Below are 26,644 nucleotides of genomic sequence, written 5' to 3'. Positions count from 1 at the left end.
AGAGACATGAACAAAACTGCAGAGACAAACAAATGTCTCAACAAGTTCAACACTTTCACAAGATACAGACACACGTCTGACTTCAGTCCAGGAAGTCTAATGTGTGACTACTGGAGGCCACACCCCTGGACAGATGAGCTCTATTTTTACTCCCATTTCTGCAGGAGGTGTTTGATTTCGAGTAAGTGTGTGTGTGTGTGTATGTGGCGGGTGTTAACCACTCTGCTCCTCGGAGACGGCCTCCCATCCTCCAGAAAGTTCCAGCTGGCCTCATGTTGTACAGAAGCGGCAGAGGGCTTAAAAACAAAACAACAAAAACGAGATATGGTACAGAGTTGCAAGAAAAACCTGAGTTTCATATCTCTTATTTTGAGTGGGGGAGGGGAGCTTGTCTGAAAATCTTGTTTCATATTCTCATTGCCACATGGTTTATAATTTCTGCCACGAGCAGATCACATCATTAAACTTCACAGCTCCCACATGGAACCTAAACAATAATGTAAAAAAAAAAAAAAATAAAAAAAAAATCAACCACTTTACTGTAAAATTATGAAATATTACTGTGGAAAAGAGCAGATGATGTAGTGATCATGTTTTGCTGCTTCTGAATCCTTTCTCAGGGTCAGATGTTCACTCACACAGTGTGACAACTCTCTACTGCCCCTTTGTGGCTTTGCTTTACCTCTGCAAAAACAACTCGAAAGGAGACGGGGATTAAAAGAGACTGACAGCAGTAAGAAGAAGCAGGTTTATTGCTCAGACGGGAGGAAGGTTAGCTCACTGCTGACGTCACATTTGTACAACGCAACATGATTTATTGTTGGAATTTTTTTGACAGTGAAAGAAGCAGAACTCTGGAAAATGAAGCATCCTTTTCATCATGCCTTAAAAGTTTTCTTGAAATCAAAGATATTTTAGCGAAACAATAATAATCTGGTGCAATGTCATTTTTTTTTTTTAATGAAGCAGCAGTTTAACTTATTAAAAAAAAAAAAGCTTGAGCTCACCTCACTTTCATCATATCTTTCAGTTGTGAATTTAGTCTTTATCCTGTTAATAAGTCGTCTCTTTGCTAGAGGAAGAGTCGGGAAGCCTTGGCACTATGTCCAGCAGCAAATTACTGATGCAATATTCAGTATGACTCCAGATGAATTCAGCGATCACATGCATGTGTGTGACAGAGAAAGGGCGCGGCCTCTTGCTGTCGTATTTCTTGCAGCTACAATCTACACCTCAAAGGCGGGGAACTTTGCAGTCATCGGCTGCAGAAGGTCGGCCAAGAAGTAAATGGTGCCTGCCATGCCTGCAGACAAACAACAGCCAGACCAGAGAATGTCGGGTGTTAATTCAACTCTATTTTCAAATCAATGCAGTGTGTAATTATTCTAATTTGTGTCCTTCTCTGTGCACTAAGGATTATCTCTCCTGTGGTTGGTGCATGCCATTGGGAGTTTGATGGTTTCCTCGTGATGCCATTTTCATGGTGTTGCACAATAAGTAAGTCCTGTATGGGCCCTTGAGGCCTGGTGGTGCCAGGGCATATCTCCAGATTCCATAGTGGGAAACAGACAAAAGTCTACGCGTCCACCTGTTTTTAGTTATCTTGTCTGCAGACACCTGCTTGGTAATTAATGTGTCAAACTGTGTGCTGTCCTTGTGTTCTCTGCTGTAAGACCTCTGCTAAAAGGTACCACTTACTTATGATTGGAATCCACCAAAACCTGACCACATTCAGACCATCACGCCACGAAATCCTCCAACAGGATTACTGATGTTTTAGTAAAAACTTCATCTCTATGTGGCTCTGAAGCTTTTTGTGTTATCATTAAAAAAAAAAAAAAATGTACCACTGGAATACCACTGGAATGTTTATTTACTGTTTTTTGACACTAATCCAATGCAGAGTGGTAGCTTCAGTTGTTAAAGCTAAACAATCATTTCAGCAATTCTTACCACACACACACACACACACACACACACACACACACACACACACACACACACACACACACACACACACACACACACACACACACACAAGATAAACAAGCTCCAACTTAGATCCAACAGAACAGCTATTCAAATTGGAATTCCAAGTAGGAAACTCTTGCAGGAAGACAGGGTTCGTTGATCCGCCATCACAACAATGTGATGGTGCCCAAAGTGAGCAGTAAACACAACAAGTTTTCGTTAATATTCACTTTTATGTCGTGTTAGATGGGGGGCCTTATGCAATAAATGTATTTGATGGGTCCCGACTTCAGTTGTGGACCTTGGACAAAAAGATTGTAGTACCCCAGGTAGCGCTGCTGCCATCTTGGACTGTTGATGTTATTGTCAGCAGTGCAGACAGTGTAATTTAACATACTTTTTTGTCTTGGTGGATCATTAATGGGATTTATTTTTCTTGCGAGCAGAAAGCTGAAGAGATGACACATAGCTGTGGTCAATGCTGATCGTGAATAAATGGATTGCTGTGACGCTGATAAAACAATTGTAGAAAGGACTTTCAGCTTTTATAATCAGTGATTTTTATTCTTCTTGCTGGCGGCCGAGAAATGCAGAGCAAACACAGAGGGACTTTCTTAAAAAAGCTGCGGCTATTCACAAGCAATTTCCACGAGAAGTAACTAAAGTGTTTCCAGATATCTTATGTGGATAAGTTTTCAGCAGGCTGTGATGCCTCTGCGTGAAAGAACACCAACAGGTAAGATTAAAAACAAACAAAAAACACTGTTTACTCTGAGTGCTGCCAACAGGTCTGCTTCATATGATGCAAACTTCTTTTGTGTTAATTGTGTATTTAAAAAAAATGAAAAATACAGAATCTAACAGAAATTCTTCCTGTTCGCTGGCTGGGGAATTATTTAGAATGGAAATAGAGAAGACCTAGATGTCAAGCTAGTGTAAACCAACGCAAATGCAAAGTAAAGCATATTCTAGTGTCAGCTTGGAAAGTTTCACAATGCTGTCAGTACATCAAATCATCATTTTATGGATGTGTACAGTGTTTTGACTGTGGTGTTGGAGCTCATTACATGTAAAATTGTAACCACTTTTCCATCTGTATCAGAAGCTCTTTACAGTTATACTTCACATTCACACAGACACACTCACACACTGATGTCAGAGTGCTGCCATACAAAGCACTCACACCGGGAGCAACTTGGGGATTAAGGACCTTGCCAAAGGGCTCTGATTTTCCAGTCTGGCTGGGTTTTGAACCAAGGATCCACTGGTCTGAAGCCCAATGCTTAACCACTAGACCATCAGTATTAGTGTACTTATTTTACTTATTCTAAGTATGAGGAAAAGACAAAAAAAGCTCACATCTGTAGCAGTTGCGATGATCTTGGCTTCTTTTGACAGACACATCATAGGGTCTGACTGGTTTGTAACAGTCCAACATGGCGGCGTTAGAACAGAAGCATGGAGGAATCTGTTGCTATAGTGTGTTATATTTTGCTTCACCACCTGGTACTACATACACTTTTCCGTGGTGTTGCCCTCCCCCTCCCAAGATGAAGAATGAAAATTTGAAGAAAGAAGCTTGATGTCCTGGACAGATGCATCAGAATACATTCAGATTGGATGCTGGAAATGCTGACTCAGAATTAACGACTTCTGACGTGAAGTCGAACTCACCAACAATACTTGGTAACCAGTGGTGGGCACAGTTCCGCTAATCCGCTAATTAGTGAAGCTATCTCTTTTGTTAGCAGATTAGCTTTTCAGATAACTTCAAAAACCATCAGCGGACCAATTAGTTTCCGATAAATTTAGTTCTGGTAACTTTTAGACCGCTAACGTTTTTTTTTTTTGTTTTTTTTTTTACATAGTAATTGTGAAAAACATTTATAAACCCTGTTGGCTCCTGTCTGCTATGTATTTTGCAGCAGTGAGGCAGTTGAGAGAAGCTGAGCTCAACTGTACCCCAGCAGAAGGGGCTGCCACAAAAATAAATAAATAAAAGTCATTTTCCTTGACAGCATACAGTGGTCCAGCCTTCAGGCAGATGTCTTGAAAAGGAAAGCAGGTTTGACTTATGGTTTTCATTTATAAATCAAATTAATCCAGATAGAAAAGCTACATTAATGTCAACTCTGTCATTTGTACAAAGTGAAAATATAACACATATCTTTTAATTTTAAAATAATGCACTAATTCTGACGTTTTGAACATTAGCACACACAGATGCCCAAAGGAGTAAACAGCCTCCGCTCACACTGATTGTTTGACTCATTAGTTCTATGTAAAAACTAACAAGTTCATCTAACGTGTGTTTTTGTGTTTACAAATAAATGTGCTTTTGTAAAATATGACATTTTTTCATTTGTTAAAAAAAAAAGAAAAAAAAAGGCATCTGCAAAACCGAAAAGTCTGTTGTGATTCAGGTCGACAACTGTGTGATATAACCGGGGTCAAAATGCATAGAACAATGCCATCTACTGGTGCCTGGTATGCTGTCAAGGTAAATGATGCTTCCCTTCAGCAGTGGGCAGAGCGCACAAAGACAGAAATGCTGACTCATTGGCTGTATTTGCGTTTGTGATCGCCTTTGATTCTATCAGAAATGCTGCCGGTGTTTAAACTCAAATCGACTTGTCAGTAGTTGAGAGCGTACCGGGCACGTCCAGCTCTCCACAATTTCTCTTATACTCACTCGAATGGTAAGCACTGAAAGCCGAGATAGGCATGTCCCAACTTGTCCTCTAACACGCCGAAACGGAGGTGTTCCTTTGTCTCGCTTCATCAGCGAATCTGTCGTGATGCGCGAAGCCTCCGCGTGGCTTTCCATGACAAAATCTCTTGTTAAAAGTGAAATCCGCCGGAAAATGGCTGATGTCCAGCTCTTGTGATAACCAGAGAAAGAGCACATGATGGTCTTGTATCCACAGAGCCATCCGTTTAGAAATAATCCAGTGGTTTGTGCCTCGTCGTCACAGCTCAGAGCGCGGCACACCGACTGTCCTTAAAGCAGTCCTTAAAGCTGTAGTAAAAGTCCTTATTCTCTGTGAAGCCCGTAAAATTTTCACCGAAAGCCAGATAAATTTTTTGAATGGTTTCCAGGTGCCATTTTCTAACAGCTTCTGAAAAAATTCTGATGGAAAAAAGTCCTTTTCATTCCGCCATTTCCAGACAATGAAAATCCGACGAGGGGGCGAGACCACTCCTTCCCAAGGCGTGCTCACAGGCGAATGACGTCACCGACAGGCGTGGAAAAACTCACGCATGCGCACGAGGGTTCAAGCATGTCTGACGTAAAAACATATGAATGAAATCCATATAGTTTTTGAAAAAAATAAAAAGGTACGATACTTTATTGACAGACCTTGTATATCACAAACATGACAATGATAACAGGTGGAAATAATCCAGGAAGATGACAGTTTCTCAGATGGTCCACATTTTACTTCAATACCTCATTAAACTGAAATTTAGCAGGTTTTATTTTATTTTTTTTAAACTCCCAGCCAGACACAAACCGTTCACCTTCGCTGAGTTTTGTGATTGTTGCCTCAATAGTTTTGGAGTCTTCTATCCAACAAGAAGATCTATCCTGTGATTATTTTGCAACAGACAAGATTTATAAAAATATATTTTCAGCAAGTGGGACAGGTCATCATGTCTCTTACCTTCAAAAAGTGAAAATGGAGTGTCTGGCGTTCGGCATCCATGTTTACCATAGTTCATACACCAGTCTGCAAACTGCAGAGGGGACAGATAGATAGATAGATAGATAGATAGAGAGAGAGAGACCGTGTCAACATTACAATCCTGTTCAGCCACAACAGATGACCGTATTGACCATTTCATGAGAACTGAAAGCAGCATTAACAACTGCTAAGACTTCTGCTCCTCTCAGTGAAATCTAAGCATCTGTCGAGCGGATCAGATTCTGACCACAGCGGCACCCGGCAGCAGCGGAAGCGTGTAAGAGCGCTATTTCCATCCTCTATGAATAGATCCATGTCACCTGGAACGTGTTCAAGCAGGGCTCGCTAGCAGCCTTTGACGCCTACCTGTGACCAACAGCTACCAAACTACTGTGAACAAGCATAAAGCAACCCGTCTCTCAAATTGGCTGCACTTTGAACTAATTTTAATATGACTTACATCAAAGTCAAAACAGTGTAACTGTAGCTTACAGCCTGAAAACAGTATTTTGAAAATACCTTTCAGGTTGTATTATAAACATCCCAATGTTTTTTGAGTTATTAGCGCAACAGCTTAAAATAAGATTTGACAAATGCTGGAAGACTGAGAAATTATTTGTAAGTGTGCCATCAACACGGCATGACAAATTTTCACCCTTTATTTCATAAACGCACCATGAAAAAAAAAATGTTTTAAATGCGCTCACCATGCAGGCTCTGTAAAGGTGCTTGGGATCGTGGGTTTGCCTGTAGAGGGCGATGAAGGCGTAGGCGTTTCCTGCTGCACCGTGACAAAGCCCGTAGCCCTTTTTTAGCAAGCCATACCTCCACACCACCTCCCCGCACTGCAGGGCATCCTCCAGATACTGAGGCACACCAAATCTCTGGAACAAGAGCAGGAAGGGAATTTTAAAAACAAGTCAAACCTTTTTTTCCCCTGTATGTGGAACTCATTTTTAAACACAGCGTTTTCCTGGGGTTGAACTTAACAACAGACAGAAGCTCAGTGCACACCACAGACTGTGCTGTTACTTAACATATGGACTTTTAAATTCCAAAAACAAACAAGATTGACAAATAAACATGTGTTGGGCAACATATGGCATGTTATTTGATGCAGTCTGGACAACAGAAAACATCAGATGGACTTGGATGGAGAAGTGAACACTAGATTTTTTGTGGAAAGCCCTCAACGTGTGGTGTGTGCTAAAAGGCTATTTAAAATCCAAAAATGAGCAAGACAGACAAAATATGCATTGGACATCATATTGGATGTTATTTGATTGCTAACCCACACAGCACTGGAGTTCTTTTTTTTTTGGTTTTGTTTAGTTGATGGATTCCAAGGAAATCCTATATAACAGATAATATCTGTGCTTGTTATCTGTTTAGAAGTGTTTGGAATAGAGGTAGGCGGATCGATCCTAATATCGATTATATCGATACCAACGCTGGTATTGATATTGAACGATACTCGTGTAAAAAGATCGATACTCAAGCTTTTTTCTCTCCCACACGCACTGACTGCTGTGCACACAGATTCATCAAAGTCTACTCTGTCTGTAAGAGCAGCGCTGCGCTGTGTCACAACACAGAGCAGCGCACCCTCCCCCCTCTGGTCTTTTGTTATTGCACCGTCACGTGGCTCAGCAGGCACCAGCCAACAGCCATGCAGGTAGGCTCAGCCTGGCCCACCCAGTCAGCGCTCTCCTTGAGTCAGCCCTCTACCTCAGGAGATTTTGTTTTAAGTTGTGTTAAGTGATATTTTTTTTAAACAAAAATGTTGATTGTGATAATAAAGTATTTTGTTGTCACGTACAATGTTTGGAGAAATTCTATCCTAGGTCTTTTGGATCCTTTGGATCTATGAAGCTTAAATATGAAAACGTATCAGTATCGGCGATACTGGGCCTGTATTTACTTGGTATCAGATCAATACCAAAATTCCCAGTATCACCCACCTCTAGTTTGGAACCTGGTTCTAACTGGTTCAAGATTTCAACATAAGAGTTAAGCTTCACTTCCATCACGCATGCGCAAGTTTCAGATAAAGGGAGAGCTCCCCCTATCTGTGGGAAGCCTGTAAGATTACGATTGTGAGACTAAAATCCACCCACTGTATCGCCTATACTGTCTTGTATAAAAGCCATATGTTGGCCTGTTCGAGGTCTTTCAGAAAATGAAGTCCGTGTGTGGGCTCTGTCTCTGGGGACTCAGGCGTAGTTTTCAGCGTGACTTTCAATAATTTCAAACTGAGGAATATATCGATTTCGTTCTTTGTAAGGGGCAGTATATTACAAAAAGAACCGAGAAGAATAACAAACAATTATTAATAAGGAACATGTGGTTTTTCAGTATATGGTCGCAGGACCTTGCAAACTAGTAAAAAAGAACCTGGGACTTATACACGGGAGAATTCGTTAAAGTGTTCACTTTACAGTGGACTTATTACTTTTTGTTTTTTAAAGTGTTTACCTTGTAGGCCTGTAGCAGCATGTAGACAACCCCTGGGGATCCATGACACCAATGAACCAGCAAATCCCGATCATCACCAACACACGGGGGATAGTTTCCTGAAGGGAATCGGAGCCTGCAGACGTAGTCGACGCTGGGTTTCACCAGCCTGCTGACTTCCTCCTCCACTGAGACGAAGCCCGGCTGTTCAGAGCGAGATCAGACAACTTTAAGCAAAGGATACTCCTGACTCCTGACATGAATCGAAAGTGGTATGTGGTCTTTCAAAATATGCCACTGCATTTAACCATGAGTGACCTTGAATGTGACATTAAAGGTCACGCCAACTTTGATTGCTTATGGTGGCAAAACAGTGCCAAATATGTCCAGTTACAATCAAACAGGAAGAAAAATATGGGTTTGCAATATGCAACTCATAAATTGATGTTGAGTGACCTTGAACTTTATTCAAGGTCAGACCCAAGTAGGTGTAACGAAGCAGATTATACTTCCCCCACTGATACAGTATCTCTATGCTGGAATATTCTGCATGCTGCTTCTCATCGTGGTGACATTAGAACTTGTCAGAAAATGCTACCACACAAACAAATATGGTATTATTTCAGTAAGTAGTTGTATCAAACATTTGCGACCTCTACTCGTGCTAAATGACCCTCATAAATGTTTTATTTGGGTGATTAATTAACCAGCTTTCGATGTTTCTTGTAGGCTTTTTTGACAGCATTTAACAAATATAGTTGTGCATTGTGTCAAAAAGTACATATTTACTTCAGGAACATCTTGGTCATGTTTATTTTATGACCTCCAGGGAAAAACATCACCAGTAGTTTCAGCCTTTGTGATCCTCCTCAGTACATCTCATCCCTGACAGGAGCTGACTTGCGTTTTTACCTGCATGAGGAAGTAGTAGATGCCAGCAAGACCATGGGCGGCGCCAACGTATTTCTCTTGGTACCACTCATACATCAGAGGACTCTGGTTCTGAATGTGCAGCTTCTTGCCGAGGTGCTGACCTGACGCCATCACGGCCTCACTGATCTGAGGAAGAAAACATCCCAGCTGAAAAACTCTCAATCTGTGCGCCGCTGCAATGATTCAACAGAGATAAATAAAAGCAACTGGACACCAATAACTTCAAGTTCCAGCACATTACTGACACATGCTAAATGAAGACTGCACCCGTGAATTTAAAGAGGCAGGATTATAACATCTGGTCTGTCTGTGAAAATCTCTCTGTTTCTTATCAGTGAAGGCATTTCCCTCTTTTTCTGAAATTCAGTTCAATTTAAGGGTGCAGCGACCAATTACTTTCATAATAGTATTCAACCATTTTTTAATGGTTAACGAAATGTATGGGTGCAAACAATATATTTGGGTATAAGCAAAATTTAACGTGCATATTAATTATCACAATCCCCCGGTCATCACTGACAGATCTTAGGGTGCAAGTGCAACCACCTTTTCCTTCAATGTGTCGTGGAGACTTCGGGCAGAGTCCTTGATCACCAGATGAGAGTCTAAGTGTTTTAGCTGTGCTCAATTGTTCAAAAAGATCTCCTTAAAAGTGTCCAGAAAAGATCAAAGTCTCAAAGTAACAGCTTTATTTTCCCAGTAAAGGATGCAAAATTCAGTCATCAAGAACACCGGAACAGCTTCATTTTACACTGGTTTGTGCTCATCTTAAATACTGTGAAGAGGGCAATTTCTCCACCCCAAAAGGGTGGTCTTTTCTAAATGTAGTAAGTCTTATACCAATAAAAACATCTGTGGATGATATCATTGTTTGGGAAGTATCCAGGATGGTGAAATAACTTTTCTGGAAAGTATCCAGGTCTTGTGAGTTCAACTCTGGGTCATGGAAAATCATCATTCAGGGCTTTGCAGGTCTTCTTTTTATTATTTTTTTCTTTCTAATTCGGCACTCTGTCAGGGCTTTCTTTGATCCAAATCAATTGTCCACTGGTATGCTGTTTTAATTCAATTTAGCTTCTTTTTATTATTATTTATTTAAATTTCACCCCTTAATTTCAATTTCTTTTCTCATTGCATTTTTAAAAAACAGCATACATTTTTCACATACAAAACACACACACACACCTACATATATATATATCTATCTATATATCAAGTGTGGTTTTCTAAATTAAATTAATTCCATTGATATAGTGCCAAATCACAACAAAGCTGCCTCAAGGCGCTTCACACAAGTAAGGTCTAACCTTACCAACCCTGCCTTAGAAAATAGTATTAACTAGTTTGTGCAAAAAGAGTATATATTTATCCTTCTAAACATCTGTTAAATGTTAGCAAAACACAACATAATCATCTTCTGGCATTTGCATATCACCATAATGTTTGTTGTTAGGACATTGCTTGTCTTTTGTAAAAAATTACATCAAAAATGCTCAAGTCCAAACACTTTAGTAAAGTATGGCTACACAAAATGAGGCCAGGCCAAACGTGGCCTGAAGGCTGCAAACTAAAAGCCCTCATTCATGTGCCTTATGAACAAGCTTCTATCCAACAAATCATTGTATTTATCACATTCATAATCGCAACATTTTATGTATTTTTTAAATGGCATTTTGCCTTTTGCAGCACAGATGTCTGGTGTGAAAAAGGAGTTATTAAGAAACAGTTCTGACAACACCAATGGATTATACCAACAGTCAGAGAGCTTTTATGGAAAAAATAAATAAATAAAAAAATTAAAAAAACGTGCAGTGTAAAAATATATTTGGAGATTTCAGGTAATGTCCAAAAAATTAATTTACAGAAGCCGTGTATTTAGCCAAAATACAGCTCAATACACAGTACAATCAAAACACCTCTTGGAAACACCTCTTGGTGCATCAGCAAAAGGCCAACGTACTGCTGTTTGTCTTCACTTATTTTATCACTCAGCTGGTTTAAGCCCTCGTTCAATTACTTCTTTCTCTTTGATTAAAGTAGCTGTATGAGTCACAGAATACTTCTAGTGAAACGTGTCTTATACTGTGTTTGGTCGCTGACCCACTTGTTGTATGTATTGGAGAGGGATCCTTTCTTGGCCAAGCTGCTGGTTGATGAAAACAAGCGAGTAGAGGTAGCCCATCCGGCCATAAAGCAGCTCATCTGGCAGCCTACCTGAAACTGTCACCACGTCCTTATGCATGTGAAGCAATCTGAAACAGAAAATAAACAAAATGCAAGTTAAAGAAACAAAGCTGAAAATCCATTCTGTGTCAGACCGTATAAACAACAACAACAAAAACGTCAAGTGAACTATATAAGATGCAACCACTGCTAATTCAGTATGTATGATCAGGAGTGTGGTGTCTTCTCTGAGTTTGTGCACTCAGGCTAAGATTATTCCTGAAAGAAAAAAGCATATTGATACAAGGTGCTCAGGAATGACTTATTTTCAGACTTTATGCTAGCAGTTAGCAGGGTTCTCTAAAACAATCAATGGTACTCTGGTCATTCCAGTGGATCCTCCAAAGAGTCTTACCTATCTAGTGATCAGTTTAGCCTACTGATTAGCACAAAAGTAGACATGTTAGAAATTTCCTAAATTTCAGCAAAATTTCTACAGTGAGGAAAATAAGTATTTGAACACCCTGCGATTTTGCAAATTCTCCCACTTAGAAATCATGGAGGAGTCTGAAATTTTCATCTTAGGTGCATGTCCACTGTGAGAGACAATCTAAAAAAAAAAAAAAAAATTCCGGTAATCACAACGTATGATTTTTTTTAAGAATTTATTTGTATGTTACTGCTGCAAATAGTATTTGACCCCCTAGCAACCAGCAAGAATTCTGTCTCTCACAGACCTGTTAATTTTTCTTTAAGAAGCCCTCTTATTCTGCACTCTTTACCTGTATTAATTGCACCTGTTTGAACTTGTTAACTGTATAAAAGACACCTGTTCACACACTCAATCAATCACACTCCAACCTGTCCACCATAGCCAAGACCAAAGAGCTGTATAAGGACACAAGGGACAAAACTGTAGACCTGCACAAGGCTGGGATGGACTACAGGACAACAGGCAAGCAGCTTGGTAGAAGACAACAACTGTTATGATTATTTATTAGAAAGTGGAAGAAACACAAGATGACTGTCAATCTCCCTCGGTCTGGGATTCCATGCAAGATCTCACTTTGTGGGGTAAGGATGATTCTGAGAAAGCTCAGAACTACACAGGAGGACCTGGTCAATGAACTGAAGAGAGCTGGGACCACAGTCACAAAGATTACATTAGTAACACATGATGCTGTCATGGTTTAAAATCCTGCAGGGCAGCAAGGTCCCCCTGCTCAAGCCAGCAAATGTCCAGGCCCGTTTGAAGTTCACCAGTGACCATCTGGATGATCCAGAGGAGGCATGGGAGAAGGTCATGTGGTCAGATGAGACCAGAATAGAGCTTTTTGGAATCAACTCCACTTACCATGTTTAGAGGATGAGAACAACCCCAAGAAAACCATCCCAACCATGAAGCATGGGGGTGGAAACATCATACTCTGGGGGTGCTCTTCTGCAAAGGGGACAGGACAACTGCACCATATTGAAGGGAGGGTGGATGGGGTCATGTATTGCGAGATTTTGGCAAACAGCCTCCTTCCCTCAGTAAGAGCATTGAAGATGGGTCATGGCTGGGTCTTCCAGCATGACAATGACCCCAAACACACAGCCAGGGCAACTAAGGAGGGGCTCCTTAAGAAGCATTTCAAGGTCCTGGAGTGGCCTGGCCAGTCTCCAGACCTGAACTCAATAGAAAATTTTTGGAGGGACCTGAAACTCCAAACCTGAAAGATCTAGAGAAGATCTGTATGGAGGAGTGGACCAAAATCCCTGCTGCAGTGTGTGAAAACCTGGTGAAAAACTACAGGAAACATTTGACCTCTAATTGCAAACAAAGGCTACTGTACCAAATATTAACACTGATTTTCACATGTGTTCAAATACTTATTTGCAGCAGTAACAAACAAATAAATTATTTAAAAAAAAAATCATACATTGTGATTTCCGGATTTTTTTTTTAGATTATGTCTCTCACAATGGACATACACCTAAGATGAAAATTTCAGACCCCTCCATGATTTCTAAGTGGGAGAACTTGCAGAATCACAGGGTGTTCAAATACTTATTTTCCTCACTGTATCTTATTTGAGATCAGCTGTTTTTTTTTTTAAATATTTTTATTATTCATTTGCAAAAACTACTCAGCTGAGACCCTAGAGGCCTAGACTGACACAGCTGAGACACACCTGTTGATGTACTCGTCAGCCTCTTGCACCCTCTGCAGGCGGTAACAGACTACAGCAGCCACAGCCAGCGGTCCAGCATCCCCACACAGGAAGGTGACGTCATGGCGCCGGGTCAAACACTTCAGGCTCTGGTTAACATACTCCAGAGACTTCTGGAGGAAGGAAGGAACACTGAAGACACTGTGGAGACGCAGGTAGAGCAAAGAAATACCTGCAGAAAAACCAGAAGGATGCACAGATTCACTGCATATAGAAAACACTCGATGCAAAAACGTCACTCAAACTGTAGAAAGCAGAAAAGCAACAATTATTTTCATAGCTACTAGTAAGTCCCTTCAGTTGCTCCCTTGTTTTCAGCGTCACCACAGCAGACCTGCATAGTGATGGCACAAGTTTTATGCTGGATGCCCTTCCTGATGCAACTCCACATTACATGGAAAAGTGGAAGGGGTTGGGTTTGAACAGGGAACCTTCTGGACTAAAACCAAGCACACTAACCACTTGGCCCATTTTCCTGGCCAAAAAACCACTTAATTATGTTTACAATGAAAAGTTTACTTTTAAAAATGTTTGAAATATAAAGTAATAAATAAAGGTTTTTCAAAAGTCAAACAGACATATTTAAATAACTTGTTTTCATGAAACAGCAGCCAGAATATCCAAAGATTTTCAGTTTCTCCTACATTTAGTCAATTTTTATGCTATTTAAAAACAGAAGAAAATAAATCATTTTTTATTAATGCTTAATTATGTTATATAAAAATTTGAAACAACCCAGTCTACCTCCAGCAGAGAACAACCAACACTACATACCTCCTCCTGCCTTTAGCACATCAACAGCACTGGCTTCTGTGCCCTCAGTGTTCACTATCACTGCCTTAAATGTTTACAGCCACTTTTAAAGCTATATATATATATATATATATATATATATATATATATGAATGAATGTTTTATTCAGCACACACATGAACAAAAATACCAACATAATCTCTTACTAACAAAACAAAAGAAAACAGGAGAAAATACAACAATAACTCAAACAATTTCCCAATTGGGTGCGGCCGAAAGTGCATGGGCTGAAGCAAAATCTTACAAAGGCCCACCCCTACACCAGTTACTATACACAACTAGATACACTCAGAACAAGGTAACAATCAGAAAAATAACATATCTGAACAGAACAAAACAGTCAACAATATGATGTGCAAATGAACAAAAAAGAACCACAAAAACAGTTAGCCTAATATAGCATACTATAGTAAGAAATTACATTGTTTTTAATGTAATTTCTATAATAATCTATATAATAATCTCTCTCTCTCTCTCTCTCTCTCTCTCTAGAGAGAGAGAGAGAGAGAGAGAGAGAGAGAATGATATACATTATTATAGAAATTACATTAAAACAATGTAATTTATATATATATGAGAGAGATCTTTTGTTTGGTGCATTTTTGATCAAATACTCAAGGAACGAACACAAATAATAGCACCTTAAGCGCCGGTCACAACCCACCATGCATATTTTTTTTTCGCCGTACGTTTTCTGCGGATGCCACGACCACTACGTTTTTGTGAAAACGTACAGAGGCAGTAGCAAAAGGAGGGAGGGAGTACGTTCAACGCACGTCTCTAGGAGTGTAACGATAAAGAGAGTTGACAATAAAGCAGTGTGTGTGTGGGGTCAGCTTTTCTTTTATATGAGAGGGACCGGAGCGGATGTTTTTCGGCGTCGGCGATGCATGAGCATGTCCAGCCTGTTAGTATAAAGTCATACAAGGTTTGAAACACTGATAGAGGAATATATTCACTACACACTTGATTACCAGCTTTTTAAAATTTCAACTTAATTCTAATTTATATATGTGTATCACAATCTTCAAGATCTGATACCTACAATTTAATTCCATTGTAGCCTACTTCCTCCGTACGGATTTGGTTATGCTGCTTTGAATCCGTACGGAGGCAGTACTCACAACATGCGTCATCTATACTGCTGGTGAATCCGCAGCCTGACTGCAGTGAAAGTTCTGCATGCACTAAAACCTCTACGGTGTGTCTGCGTGCTCCTAAATTCGTACTGAGGCAGTACTTACGACGTACAGATCTCCTAATTTAGCCCACGTTTTTGCAAGTAGACTACACACACGTGCAAGTGCAGCAGGCTGTGACCATGGCACCGCGTTTTGCACACATGCAGCACGTTGCATTGTGGGTAATAAAACAAGGCCAAATGTGGCTGAACAAACTGAACCACATAAGACCAGTGTACAGCTGTTGAATTGCATCCAAGTCTGGGATTGATCATCAAATAAAACATTTAAAGAACAAGCAATTAAGTAATCGTTAATTGCAGCCAATCAGAGCCTTTTGCGGGCACGTGTGACGTCATCACCTGTCCAGCCTGTGTAAGTGGTGCAGTCTTTGGCGTCTGCAGACCTCAAGCCACGTTCCATGGCTTCTAAAAGCTCGTAGATGTTGTTGTTCAGTCGCTCGGAAAACTCCGCTGTGAGCTGGAGGAAAATGAAATACAATCAATCGTTGGAGTGTGAATCAAAGTATCAAAAAGGTTGCCGTATTGCTGCAATACCTTTCCCTGACTGTCAAACGGAGCAGACGCATAACTTCCATCAAAGTCAGGATACGGATTCTTTAAGGCTCTGCTGTCCATGGATACAGCTTCGTTACAGACTCAATAATCTGCAGAGGGATGAAGAAACGTGAACATAACGCCTTAAAAGCAAACAGAAATTTAGGTGAAAACAAATCTAGCAAGGTGACACACCCACAAATTAGCTTTAGCTTAGCTTCACCGCTTACAGGCTGTCACATGTTGGTGCAAACTCAACAGTAAAACGAGCCGTAAACGGTACTTAACATCAGTTATTTCAACGGGATGCAATAAGAATATAAAATCCAAAAATGAGCTGGTAACGTACAAAAGTGTTGTTACGCTTCGATCCTCTTCTTCTTTGAATTTTATTGACGGTTTGCAAACCAACACGGTGCATTACCGCCACCACCTGTTTGGGTGAGGAGCATTATACTCAACAAAAATATAAATGCAACACTTTTGGTTTTGCTCCCATTTTGTATGAGATGAACTCAAAGATCTAAAACTTTTTCCACATACATAATATCACCATTTCCCTCAAATATTATTCACAAATCAGTCTAAATCTGTGATAGTGAGCACTTCTCCTTTGCTGAGATAATCCATCCCACCTCACAGGTGTGCCATATCAAGATGCTGATTAGACACCATGATTAGTGCACAGGTGTGCCTTAGACTGCCCACAATAAAAGGCCACTCTGAAAGGTGCAGTTTTGTCACACAGCACAATGCCACAGATGTCGCAAGATCTGAGGGAGCGTGCAATTGGCATGCTGACAGCAGGAATGTCAACCAGAGCTGTTGCTCGTGTACTGAATGTTCATGTCTCTACCATAAGCCGTCTCCAAAGTCGTTTCAGAGAATTTGGCAGTACATCCAACCAGCCTCACAACCGCAGACCACGTGTAGCCCAGGAGCTCCACATCCAGCATGTTCACCTCCAAGATCGTCTGAGACCAGCCACTCGGACAGCTGCTGAAACAATCGGTTTGCATAACCAAAGAATTTCTGCACAAACTGTCAGAAACCGTCTCAGGGAAGCTCATCTGCATGCTCTTCGTCCTCATCGGGGTCTCGACCTGACTCCAGTTCGTCGTCGTAACCGACTTGAGTGGGCAAATGCTCACATTTGCTGGCGTTTGGCACGTTGGAGAGGTGTTCTCTTCACGGATGATGCGAAGGAGATGTGTTGCACTGCATGAGGCAAATGGTGGTCACACAAGATACTGACTGGTATCCCCCCCCCCCCCCAGTAAAACAAAACTGCACCTTTCAGAGTGGACTTTTATTGTGGGCAGTCTAAGGCACACCTGTGCACTAATCATGGTGTCTAATCAGCATCTTGGTATGGCACACCTGTGAGGTGGGATGGATTATATCAGCAAAGGAGAAGTGCTGACTATCACAGATTTCGACTGGTTTGTGAACAATATTTGAGGGAAATGGTGATATTGTGTATGTGGAAAAAGTTTTAGATCTTTGAGTTCATCTCATACAAAATGGGAGCAAAACCAAAAGTGTTGCGTTTATATTTTTGTTGAGTGTATATTCTGAATCATGACATGGGGAACAAACTGGTACCATTTTTTTAAAAGTTGAACTGAAAATCACCCCCAAAATAGCCATTTATGTAAGACCATACAGTGTTGTACCATGTGCTTTTCATGCTGCCACTTCTGTCTGTCTTTCTGTCTGTCTGGGATAAACTCCCAAACTATAACATGTAGCCCTAAAACTATATATATTCTGAATACTCATGACATGGGAAACAAACTGGTACCATTTTTTAAAAAGTTGAACTGAAAATTACCCCAAAATAGCCGGCTGTGGGTATGACCAGGCAGATTCAAATTTCCAGCCCTGTATATGTGTTGTCCATCTCTGTTTATTTAATCCCTTTCTACAGCACACTCAGCAAAACAGCAACATTCCTAGGCTGAGGCTGTGTGTATGACAAGGCAGATTCAAATTTCCAGCCCTGTATATGTGTTGGCCATCTGTGTTTATTTAATCCCTTCCTTCAGCTACTTTAAGTTCTCAACTGTTAAGCACCTGACTGTCTTGTACAACACAGTTTGCCTTCCTGTCTGAATACCTTCATTTTATGTTTGTAAAACTGCAATGTAAAAACAGTGAAATACAACACTACCTCAATTTTTGATTCATTTATATTTACATTTACTGTTACCTACCTTTTGTGTGTAATTTTGTTATAAATTTGATTGCAAAACAAAGTCTGCATGAAGGATTTCAAATGTATTTGACTTTAAACCAAGTATTTCCACTTAGTTTGGGGAGTCCACCTCTTATAGTTCTGCTGGACAAACTTTAGCCCATTAACTATTATATTTATAAGACATCAGCATTACAAAAACAAATGTTGGGCAATTGTTTTGATTAAAATGATTGGCATTTGCCTTATGTCTAAAACAGGTTAACCTGGGCAGCACCAGGTACCCCAGCCAGTATAAAATATATGAACTAAAGCTCTTAGTATTGATGTAATCTGTTTAATTTCAGTCACAGTGTAAAGACTTTTTTTTTCCATTGCAATAATTTTTTTTAAAAAGAATAAACCAATGTAATGATTACATCATATATTATGATAACACTAACAAAGTATTTATTTTTTTACATTTATTTAGATCATGCTGTAAATATTTATTTTTACTGCAAGATTAAATAGTTTTTTTTTAGTTAATGAATGAAGATACGTGATTTTAAAAAGTTATTTAGTTCTTTTTTACTGAAATATCAAATATTTATTAAATCTATTATTGCATTTATACTGAATTTAGATCATGTAAAGATTTGTTTTCACTTCAAGATAAAAGAGCATTTTTTTAATTACAAAATGAAGAAATGTGATTTTTGTTTAAAATTTGATTAGATGTCACAAAAACAATCAAATATGTCAAAGCCCATGGGGAGCTGAGTACTTTTTATAGGCACTGTAATAAGGTAGTTTGCATACAAATTAGAACTTGACATTGACTTAACTGTATGTCAGCCAATCTTTCACATCTTTGAGCTTTTCCCAGATAACGACTCTGTCCTGATGCTGCTGGTGACTTTGAAATGAAGACATGAGCTTAATTCACAAACACAAGGTGCAGCGCAGCTTACACATATGCTGCCAAGAAAACATCACCAGTCAGCTCGTGACCTAAACAACATGGCATTCCTCTGGTCGTTGACAATAATTAATACAGTCAGAGAGAACATGGGGCTGGAATTTTAAAAACAGTTACCAGCCGGCATTCTCTTTTCAAATGTTGTGTGCAGTAGTGGACAAAAATTGGGGAAAAAAATTGGGATTCAGATGGATCCATTGAAAAACTGATTCTTGTTCTCTTTTAATGTGTATCAATGGCTCCTCCATGTTCCATCCCATTTCTCTCTGGTTTTAGATATCGCTCAGCTCATGACTGAGCAACATTAAGTACTAATTAAGCAACAGTTTCAACCCAACCAAAAATGACAGTCTTCCTTCAGAAGCAAACGTTTTAAAACATAACCCTTTGTTTTTTCAATGCTACAACTTCAGTTCCTCCTGATTTACAGAGCATCCAGAAAGGATTTCCACATTTATGGTACAGTCTTACACCAAAATGAAGTAAATTCATTTTCCCCCTCAAAATTCTACTCATAACAACTCGTAATGACAACATTTTTGGGAGGTGGTGGTGGGGGGTGTCATTTTTGCAAATTTATTAAAACAAACAACAACAAAAAATAAGCAATCACGTCTGCATAAGTATTCACACACACTTTGCTCAATGCACCGTTGGCAGTAATTGCAGCCTCAAGTCTTCTTGAATATGATGCCACAAGCTTGGTGCACCTATCTTTGGGCAGTTTTGCCCATTCTTCTTTGCAGCACCTGTCAAGCTCCATCAGGTTGGAAGGAGAGCGTCGGTGCACAGCCATTTTCAGATCTCTCCAGAGATGTTCAATCGGATTCAGTTATCGACACCTTTGGATAAATTCCGTGTTAAAACGTGATGTCATCCTGCTGTTTTTGGCTTACTGCTTTGTTGGAAAATATTTAAGAGGACATATATATATATATATATATATATATATATATATATATATATATATATGTGTGTGTGTGTGTGTGTGTGTGTAAATTAAGCTGTGCTTTTTCAAATTGGTTTGGATAATTTATGTTGCTAATGAGGTTTTAAATCACATAACTGAATTATGGCTTTTTTTGGATTCAGAAAATGTAAAATTAATGGTTTTCATGCTTCATCTCAAAAAAAATAAAAAATAAAAATAAAAAATAAAAATCTACATTTCAAATGCTATTTGTGTGCATGTGACGGCTGTTTCTCACCTATTTTATACGGTCACAGGAAACAACATTAGTGCGCTATCTTAAAAAAAGGTTTTAGGTGATCTACTGGTTTTTCTTTTAAATTTCCAAAAGTGTTATGTTCAGGATTTTAGTTGACTATACACTTTCCTTTAAGAAGTGCAAAGTTAACAACTAATGTGGACAAAGCAACAAATTTGCAACAGTCACCACTGTCACTCTTTGTTTTTATGTTTACCTCTCAGCTTTTTGTTGCAGATGCTACTTTTTCTTATTTTAGCTCCCATCATTTCAGTTGGCCGGGCTGCAGGTGAAGTCTGCTGCAGTACAAAGTCCAGAGCCTTTGCCCATGCTCTACCTGGGGACTGTTTTACCTTGCTGTGAGGGACGGAAAATGGAAATGAGGCTCAGAATGCAAAACGACTCAGAAGGAGACCTTCGGCGTTGATTAGAGCTGCTTGCTGACAGACACATTGTTGAGCGGAGTCTCGCTGGCACTGCACCTGCAAGAAAAACAGCTTCACAGAGGGAAAATATTAATTACAGCAGACATCGATCATCATTATTTGGTTGCAATGCAAATTTAGACAATCCTGCAGCTTCCTTAAATTAGTTTGAGTGATTTAGACTTTTGCCATGTGAGAAATGGTGAAATCAGTGCCTTAAAATGCAGATTGCCCGCGAAACACCCAAATATAATGCAATGCTAAAATACCCCATCCGTATGAGCATTGTGCTTTTTAAAGTTGTTTAATTAATGAATTATTAAGAACCTATTGTCTTACGTACATTTGTACATGTTCAATAAAGCCCCTCTATCAATCATTCAATCAAAAAAAAAAAAAAAAGTTACGTTTTATTAGCATCTGCAGGAGGCTTTGCATGTGTTTGAACATGAGCTTTTGGCAAGAGCAGAAGTTGTGCAAGTCAAAGAATATTTGTAGATCACCCTCTGTGCATTTGCTGGTATTAATGAGACAAATTTAACTTAGTTAGCTAACATCCGCTAAATTTCTTATAAATCACTTCAGAGGTGTTATTAGGCTTCAAAACAGTCGTGTTTATTTCTCCCTATCTTTTACAGAATATATGACAAAGCGGTTATATTTACACACAAACATAACAGAGTTTGCAGCTAGCTACCAGCCTGTGACATCACCACGCTAATGTCCGCTAAATGTTTTGTAAATCCTTCCAGAGGTGTTATCATGTTACAAAGAGAACGTTTTCAGTTTTAGAAGTGTTTATTTCTCGCTATGTTTTACATAATATATGACAAAGAGGATATATTTACACACAAACAAAACAGAGTTTTGCAGCTAGCTACCAGCCTGTGATGTCACCATGCTAACGTCCACAAAATAAGTTCAGAGGTGTTATTAAGTTTCAAAAATGGCGTTTTCGGTTTTATAAGTGTTTATTTCTTGCTATGTTTTACATAAGGTATGACAAAGAGAATATATTTACACGCCAACAAAACAGAGTTTCACAGCTAGTTACCAGCCTGTGACGTCACCACGCTAACATCTGCAAAATAAGTTCAGAGGTGTTATTAGGTTCCAAAAATGGCATTTTTGGTTTCAGAAGTGTTTATTTCTCGCTATGTTTTACATAATATATGACAAAGACGATATATTAACACACAAACAAACGAGTTTTGCAGCTAGCTACCAGCCTGTGACGTCACCACGCTAATGTCCGCAAAATATTCCAAAAGAAAGATTCCAAAAATGGTGTTTTCGTTTTTTTTAAGTGTTTATTTCTCGCGAGCTTTTATATAATATATGAGAGACAAAAGCAAAGCAGTTTTTAAGAGACCAGCCACTGACGTCACTGTGCAGCTCTACTATGATTGGCTGTCATCCCCCGCCACTCAAAAACAAAGCAGAACAGAATGTAACTTTTTAACCTCTTAAAATACCTCTTAAAATATGTCAAGGTTAGCCATCTTTGAACTTGTCCAAGGTCTGTGTCTCAAGAATGTTTCCTGTGAATTTGAAGACTGTGGCAATAACAGAACTGGACTTATATTGAACACAGACAGATAGATGGGCCGATGCCAGGTCTTCGCAATACCCAATGGCCATATGTTGGTCTCGGGTAAAAATGCAATGGGTTTACTTGTTACAGCTTTTGCTGAAGAATGCTATGCATTAACGAGTTTTATCCACATGCTCATCCCAATCACCAACACCTTCTCTTTGCTAGAGGCGGATCCAGCCTTTTACTGACGTTAGGCCCCCTGCTGGTTCTTTTAGAACACCACAGTTTTTTTCACAGCATGTGGCACATAACTACGGAAGCACATGGCATTCAATGGATAAAAAAAAAAAAAATTTGACCACTGATCTCATAATTACGAGATATTTTGTTGTAATTATGAGATCAGCAGTCTCATTTATTTTATCCAGTGAATGTAATATGCTTCCGTACATGACAAACCATGTCCAGTAAATCTTAAATATCATAGGGAAAATGATATTTTATCCATGATTTTGTTTCACTGCATATGACATTTTTACACTAAGTATTATCAAAGCAAACAAAATGCAAGTACATACGTTTTGTACCACATTGCTTTCATATCAACTGACATGACCCGAGTTTAGACAATCCTGCAGCTCCCTTGAATTAGTTTGATGGATTTAGACTTTTGTCATCTGACAAATGTTGAAATCAGTGCCTTAAAATGCAGATTGCCTGTGAAACACTCAAAAATGCAACGGGTTTACGTGTTACAGCTTTCGCTGAAGAATGCTATGAATTAACATGTTTTATTCACATGTTCAAAGATCACGTTTAAGGTTGGAAGCATGACTGAGTTGTGAGCTGTGCTAACATGGCACAGATTCTAGTCTCACAATTGCAAGCCTAAATTATTCAGTTGAATTGCAAACACAGAAACAACACAATATGTTATTTGCTCTCAAACAAGATCAAAAAGTCTGTTTTTGGGAAAGTTACATGCTAATCAGCTAAGTTGGCTGTAACCTAATTAATAAGTTAGCAGATGTGTGCAGAGAATGCGTAATGCCATCTTGTATTGTGTCATAAATACAAATTATACAGAATGCTTTTGGAACAGTTTACACTCTGGTAGGATAGAATTTCATGGCAATCCATCAACATAATGTAGAAGGAGATTACAGAAGAACTGCAGAAGACCCATGTAGATGTTCTGATGACGGTCTGTGTATAGGAGCAATGCAGCAGATTGTGGTCCCATCATGAGCTACAGTCCGACTTGTGGTATCCTGGACATGAACTGGCAGAGGATTCTACCAGGTGTGCCTGTTTGTTTTTAGCTGAATCTACTGAATCTACTGGTACCTTGTTTCCCATGTAACAATAAGAAATATACTCAAAACTTGGATTAATCTTTTTAGTCACATTGTACTACTATTATTCTGAACACTACTTATTCTGTCCCTCAATCTCTTGAAGTGAATGTGTTTTAGTTTGTAAGCCAAGTTGTCTCAATTTGATGTTATTCTTAGTTTGTCCAGCCAAGGGCAATCTTTTCTTTCTTGGTTTCTTGTTATTTCCTTTGTTCTTTGGTTTTATGGTAATGCCATCTAGTGGTTTCCACCTGTAAGCAGCAGGAAATTTGTTAGAGCAGCCATTTTGAGAGCAACACTGGAGGTGTTAAGCTGCACGCCACACCTCTCTGCAGACTTCTTGGGAAAACCGGTGACAAATCATAATCGGTTAGTACTGTATGTGTGCTTACTTTATTTTATGTTGTGAATGTAGGTTGATTTGTAATTTTACATATATGTTTTGTATTTGTGTTACAGTTTTACAGAAAAGAAACTGAAAGAAGTTGAAAGTAAATGGTCTTCAAACACGACACACTTCTCATCATTTTTTGGAGCCATTGAAAGATGTTTAGCTCGCTGTCTAAGTTAGATTAGAGACATGTAACTGAGGACAGAAGACTACTGTACATGAGAAGGTCTGAATGAGGAAGATTATTCTACATAAAGTTTATCAAGCTAAGCATCGAAATAAATAGGTTCCATCCTGCATCAGTTGAGGCCTAGATTAACGTCGACCACCACCAGAACTGTCCAGCAGGGTGTTGGTGAATAATGGAGTCTGAACAGGCAGCAGAGGAGGAAGGCCAGAAGTGTGGAGGTCAGAAGATGGAACCTTGGATTTTACAAACCAACAAAGTGTGACTATCCAACCCAACTAACTCAAACTAGTTTGCTAGATGACACCATCTACAAGTAACTTCTTCTGATCATCATTTTCGATACCAGTTCTGCAGGACATCCAAACTATGCTGTAACCTGTCGGTCTTTGACTCAGTGAAATCTTGGCATCACCTGCAAAGATCATAATCTGACAGTGACGACTTCCAGGATTTTGGGAACAAAAATAATGAATGAGAGGGCTCAAGACATTTCCTTCAAGATGTCACTTAAATCCTCTGATAATTCTGACTGGACATTTTATGGTAAAACCTGTTGTTTTTGTCCTTGTAGAAATTCAGCCTCCATTACTTACTTTGGATTCCATAGTTTTCTGCGAAACAGTTCAAAATTAGTGCACCACAAAACACTGCGCCAATGGGCAGGCATGCACGAACCCGGTGCGAGAGTTCGTGCACATGCCGCTTAGTGACTCCAGCTCAAAGTTGTCCAACGACATTCTGTCCCTAAATTGTCAGTTCAAAGTAAGAAAATATACATTTTCTTATCAAATGCAAAAGAGGAACTATTAATAATAATAATAATATCAAATATATACATTTATTTTCATCACTTCCCTAAGATAACCTTCCCTAAGATATCACCCCAATAGAGCGCTTCGCTCTCAGACTGCAGGCTTACTTGTAGTTCCTAGGGTTTGTAAGAGTAGAATGGGAGGCAGAGCCTTCAGCTTTCAGGCTCCTCTCCTGTGGAACCAGCTCCCAATTCAGATCAGGGAGACAGACACCCTCTCTACTTTTAAGATTAGGCTTAAAACTTTCCTTTTTGCTAAAGCTTATAGTTAGGGCTGGATCAGGTGACCCTGAACCATCCCTTAGTTATGCTGCTATAGACGTAGACTGCTGGGGGGTTCCCATGATGCACTGTTTCTTTCTCTTTTTGCTCTGTATGCACCACTCTGCATTTAATCATTAGTGATTGATCTCTGCTCCCCTCCACAGCATGTCTTTTTCCTGGTTCTCTCCCTCAGCCCCAACCAGTCCCAGCAGAAGACTGCCCCTCCCTGAGCCTGGTTCTGCTGGAGGTTTCTTCCTGTTAAAAGGGAGTTTTTCCTTCCCACTGTAGCCAAGTGCTTGCTCACAGGGGGTCGTTTTGACCGTTGGGGTTTTACATAATTATTGTATGGCCTTGCCTTACAATATAAAGCGCCTTGGGGCAACTGTTTGTTGTGATTTGGCGCTATATAAAAAAAATTGATTGATTGATTGATTGATAACCTTTTATAATTCCTCTTACATCCAAAGACATGCAGGTTCAGTGAACTGGAAACTGGAAATTGTCTGTAGTTGTGCGTACTTGTGTGAATGTGTTTGTCTGTCTATATGTGACCCTGTGACAGACTGGCATCCTGTCCCGGAACCTGCCTCATGCCCCATGACTGCTGGGATAGGCTCCAGTCCCCCCATGACTCTTAACTGGAGTAAGCAGGTATAGAAAATGGATGGATGGATGAATGGATGACTGGAAAATTTTGTCATGCTTTGTTGTTAAGGGACTGGTTTGCATTGGTTTACATTGATTGAGAGCACTTCCAACCCCCCCTTGAGTGATGGTGAATGCCCCCACTTGTGATACATATGGACACAGGAGAAGTTGACCTGATGTGAATGTGGTCCTAGGTGTGAACTGGGGCTGGGCTAACCGTACCCCTACACCTACCTGTAACTCTAACCCAGTTCTTAGCCCAGGCCCAGTTCTCTTGTTACTATACATACGAGATATAATGAATCCACCCTCGAGTGTTTCTATCTTTCTCTACAGTAAGAACACAACTTAATGGGTATTTCTATCCCACCCTCATGTCCTGTGTAACCAGTTTGAGGTTGGGAAAAAAGTGATGTTTCCTTTTAGTAAATAAGAAAGCAGCTGAGGGCTGTAATTGCCTGGTTTTGCTGGTCAAATCTGGCCATTGATCTTCCAGTTGAAGACCCCTATTATGCAAAAAACTAATAAAAGAAAAAGAAAATCATACAAATGTGTTAGATTTTTAAGAGTCTCACCTGGTGAACAGAGTTTGACAGATGAAAAACTGAACTTTGGATCATTTGTGGCAGTTTTACCTCTGCTCGTCCCACCTTTACCTCCCCCTCTCCCTCCGTCCCACCTCGTCT

General features: G+C 39.7%; 1 protein-coding gene across 1 annotated transcript; it reads right to left on the bottom strand.

Annotated features, from left to right (window-relative positions):
• Positions 1 to 1,191: 1,191 nt before the first annotated feature.
• On the bottom strand, positions 1,192 to 16,400 carry lancl1 (LanC antibiotic synthetase component C-like 1 (bacterial)). Its single transcript, XM_034178450.1, has 10 exons — positions 16,321 to 16,400; positions 15,972 to 16,081; positions 15,777 to 15,894; positions 13,382 to 13,592; positions 11,149 to 11,296; positions 9,024 to 9,170; positions 8,133 to 8,315; positions 6,365 to 6,541; positions 5,637 to 5,709; positions 1,192 to 1,303 (listed from the first exon to the last, which is right to left on the bottom strand). The coding sequence occupies exons 2-10, from the start codon at positions 16,050 to 16,052 to the stop codon at positions 1,227 to 1,229; spliced, it is 1,215 nt and encodes a 404-aa protein (XP_034034341.1). The 5' UTR covers positions 16,053 to 16,081; positions 16,321 to 16,400; the 3' UTR covers positions 1,192 to 1,226.
• Between the last annotated feature and the right edge of the window lie 10,244 nt (positions 16,401 to 26,644).

Source organism: Thalassophryne amazonica, chromosome 1 (assembly GCF_902500255.1).
Source record: "Thalassophryne amazonica chromosome 1, fThaAma1.1, whole genome shotgun sequence".
NCBI lineage: Eukaryota > Metazoa > Chordata > Actinopteri > Batrachoidiformes > Batrachoididae > Thalassophryne > Thalassophryne amazonica.
The sequence above is the reverse complement of the archived record's forward strand: the minus strand, read 5'-3'. Positions and strand labels throughout refer to the sequence as shown.

Bases quoted from the DNA above. Each gene is read 5' to 3' on its own strand.
- lancl1 (XM_034178450.1), bottom strand. From the start codon at position 16,052: ATGGACAGCAGAGCCTTAAAGAATCCGTATCCTGACTTTGATGGAAGT. The intron at 15,895-15,971 runs GTATTGCAGCAA...ATTTTCCTCCAG, and splicing joins CGTTTGACAGTCAGGGAAAG to CTCACAGCGGAGTTTTCCGA. The intron at 5,710-6,364 runs GTGAGCGCATTT...TCCCCTCTGCAG, and splicing joins ACCTTTACAGAGCCTGCATG to TTTGCAGACTGGTGTATGAA.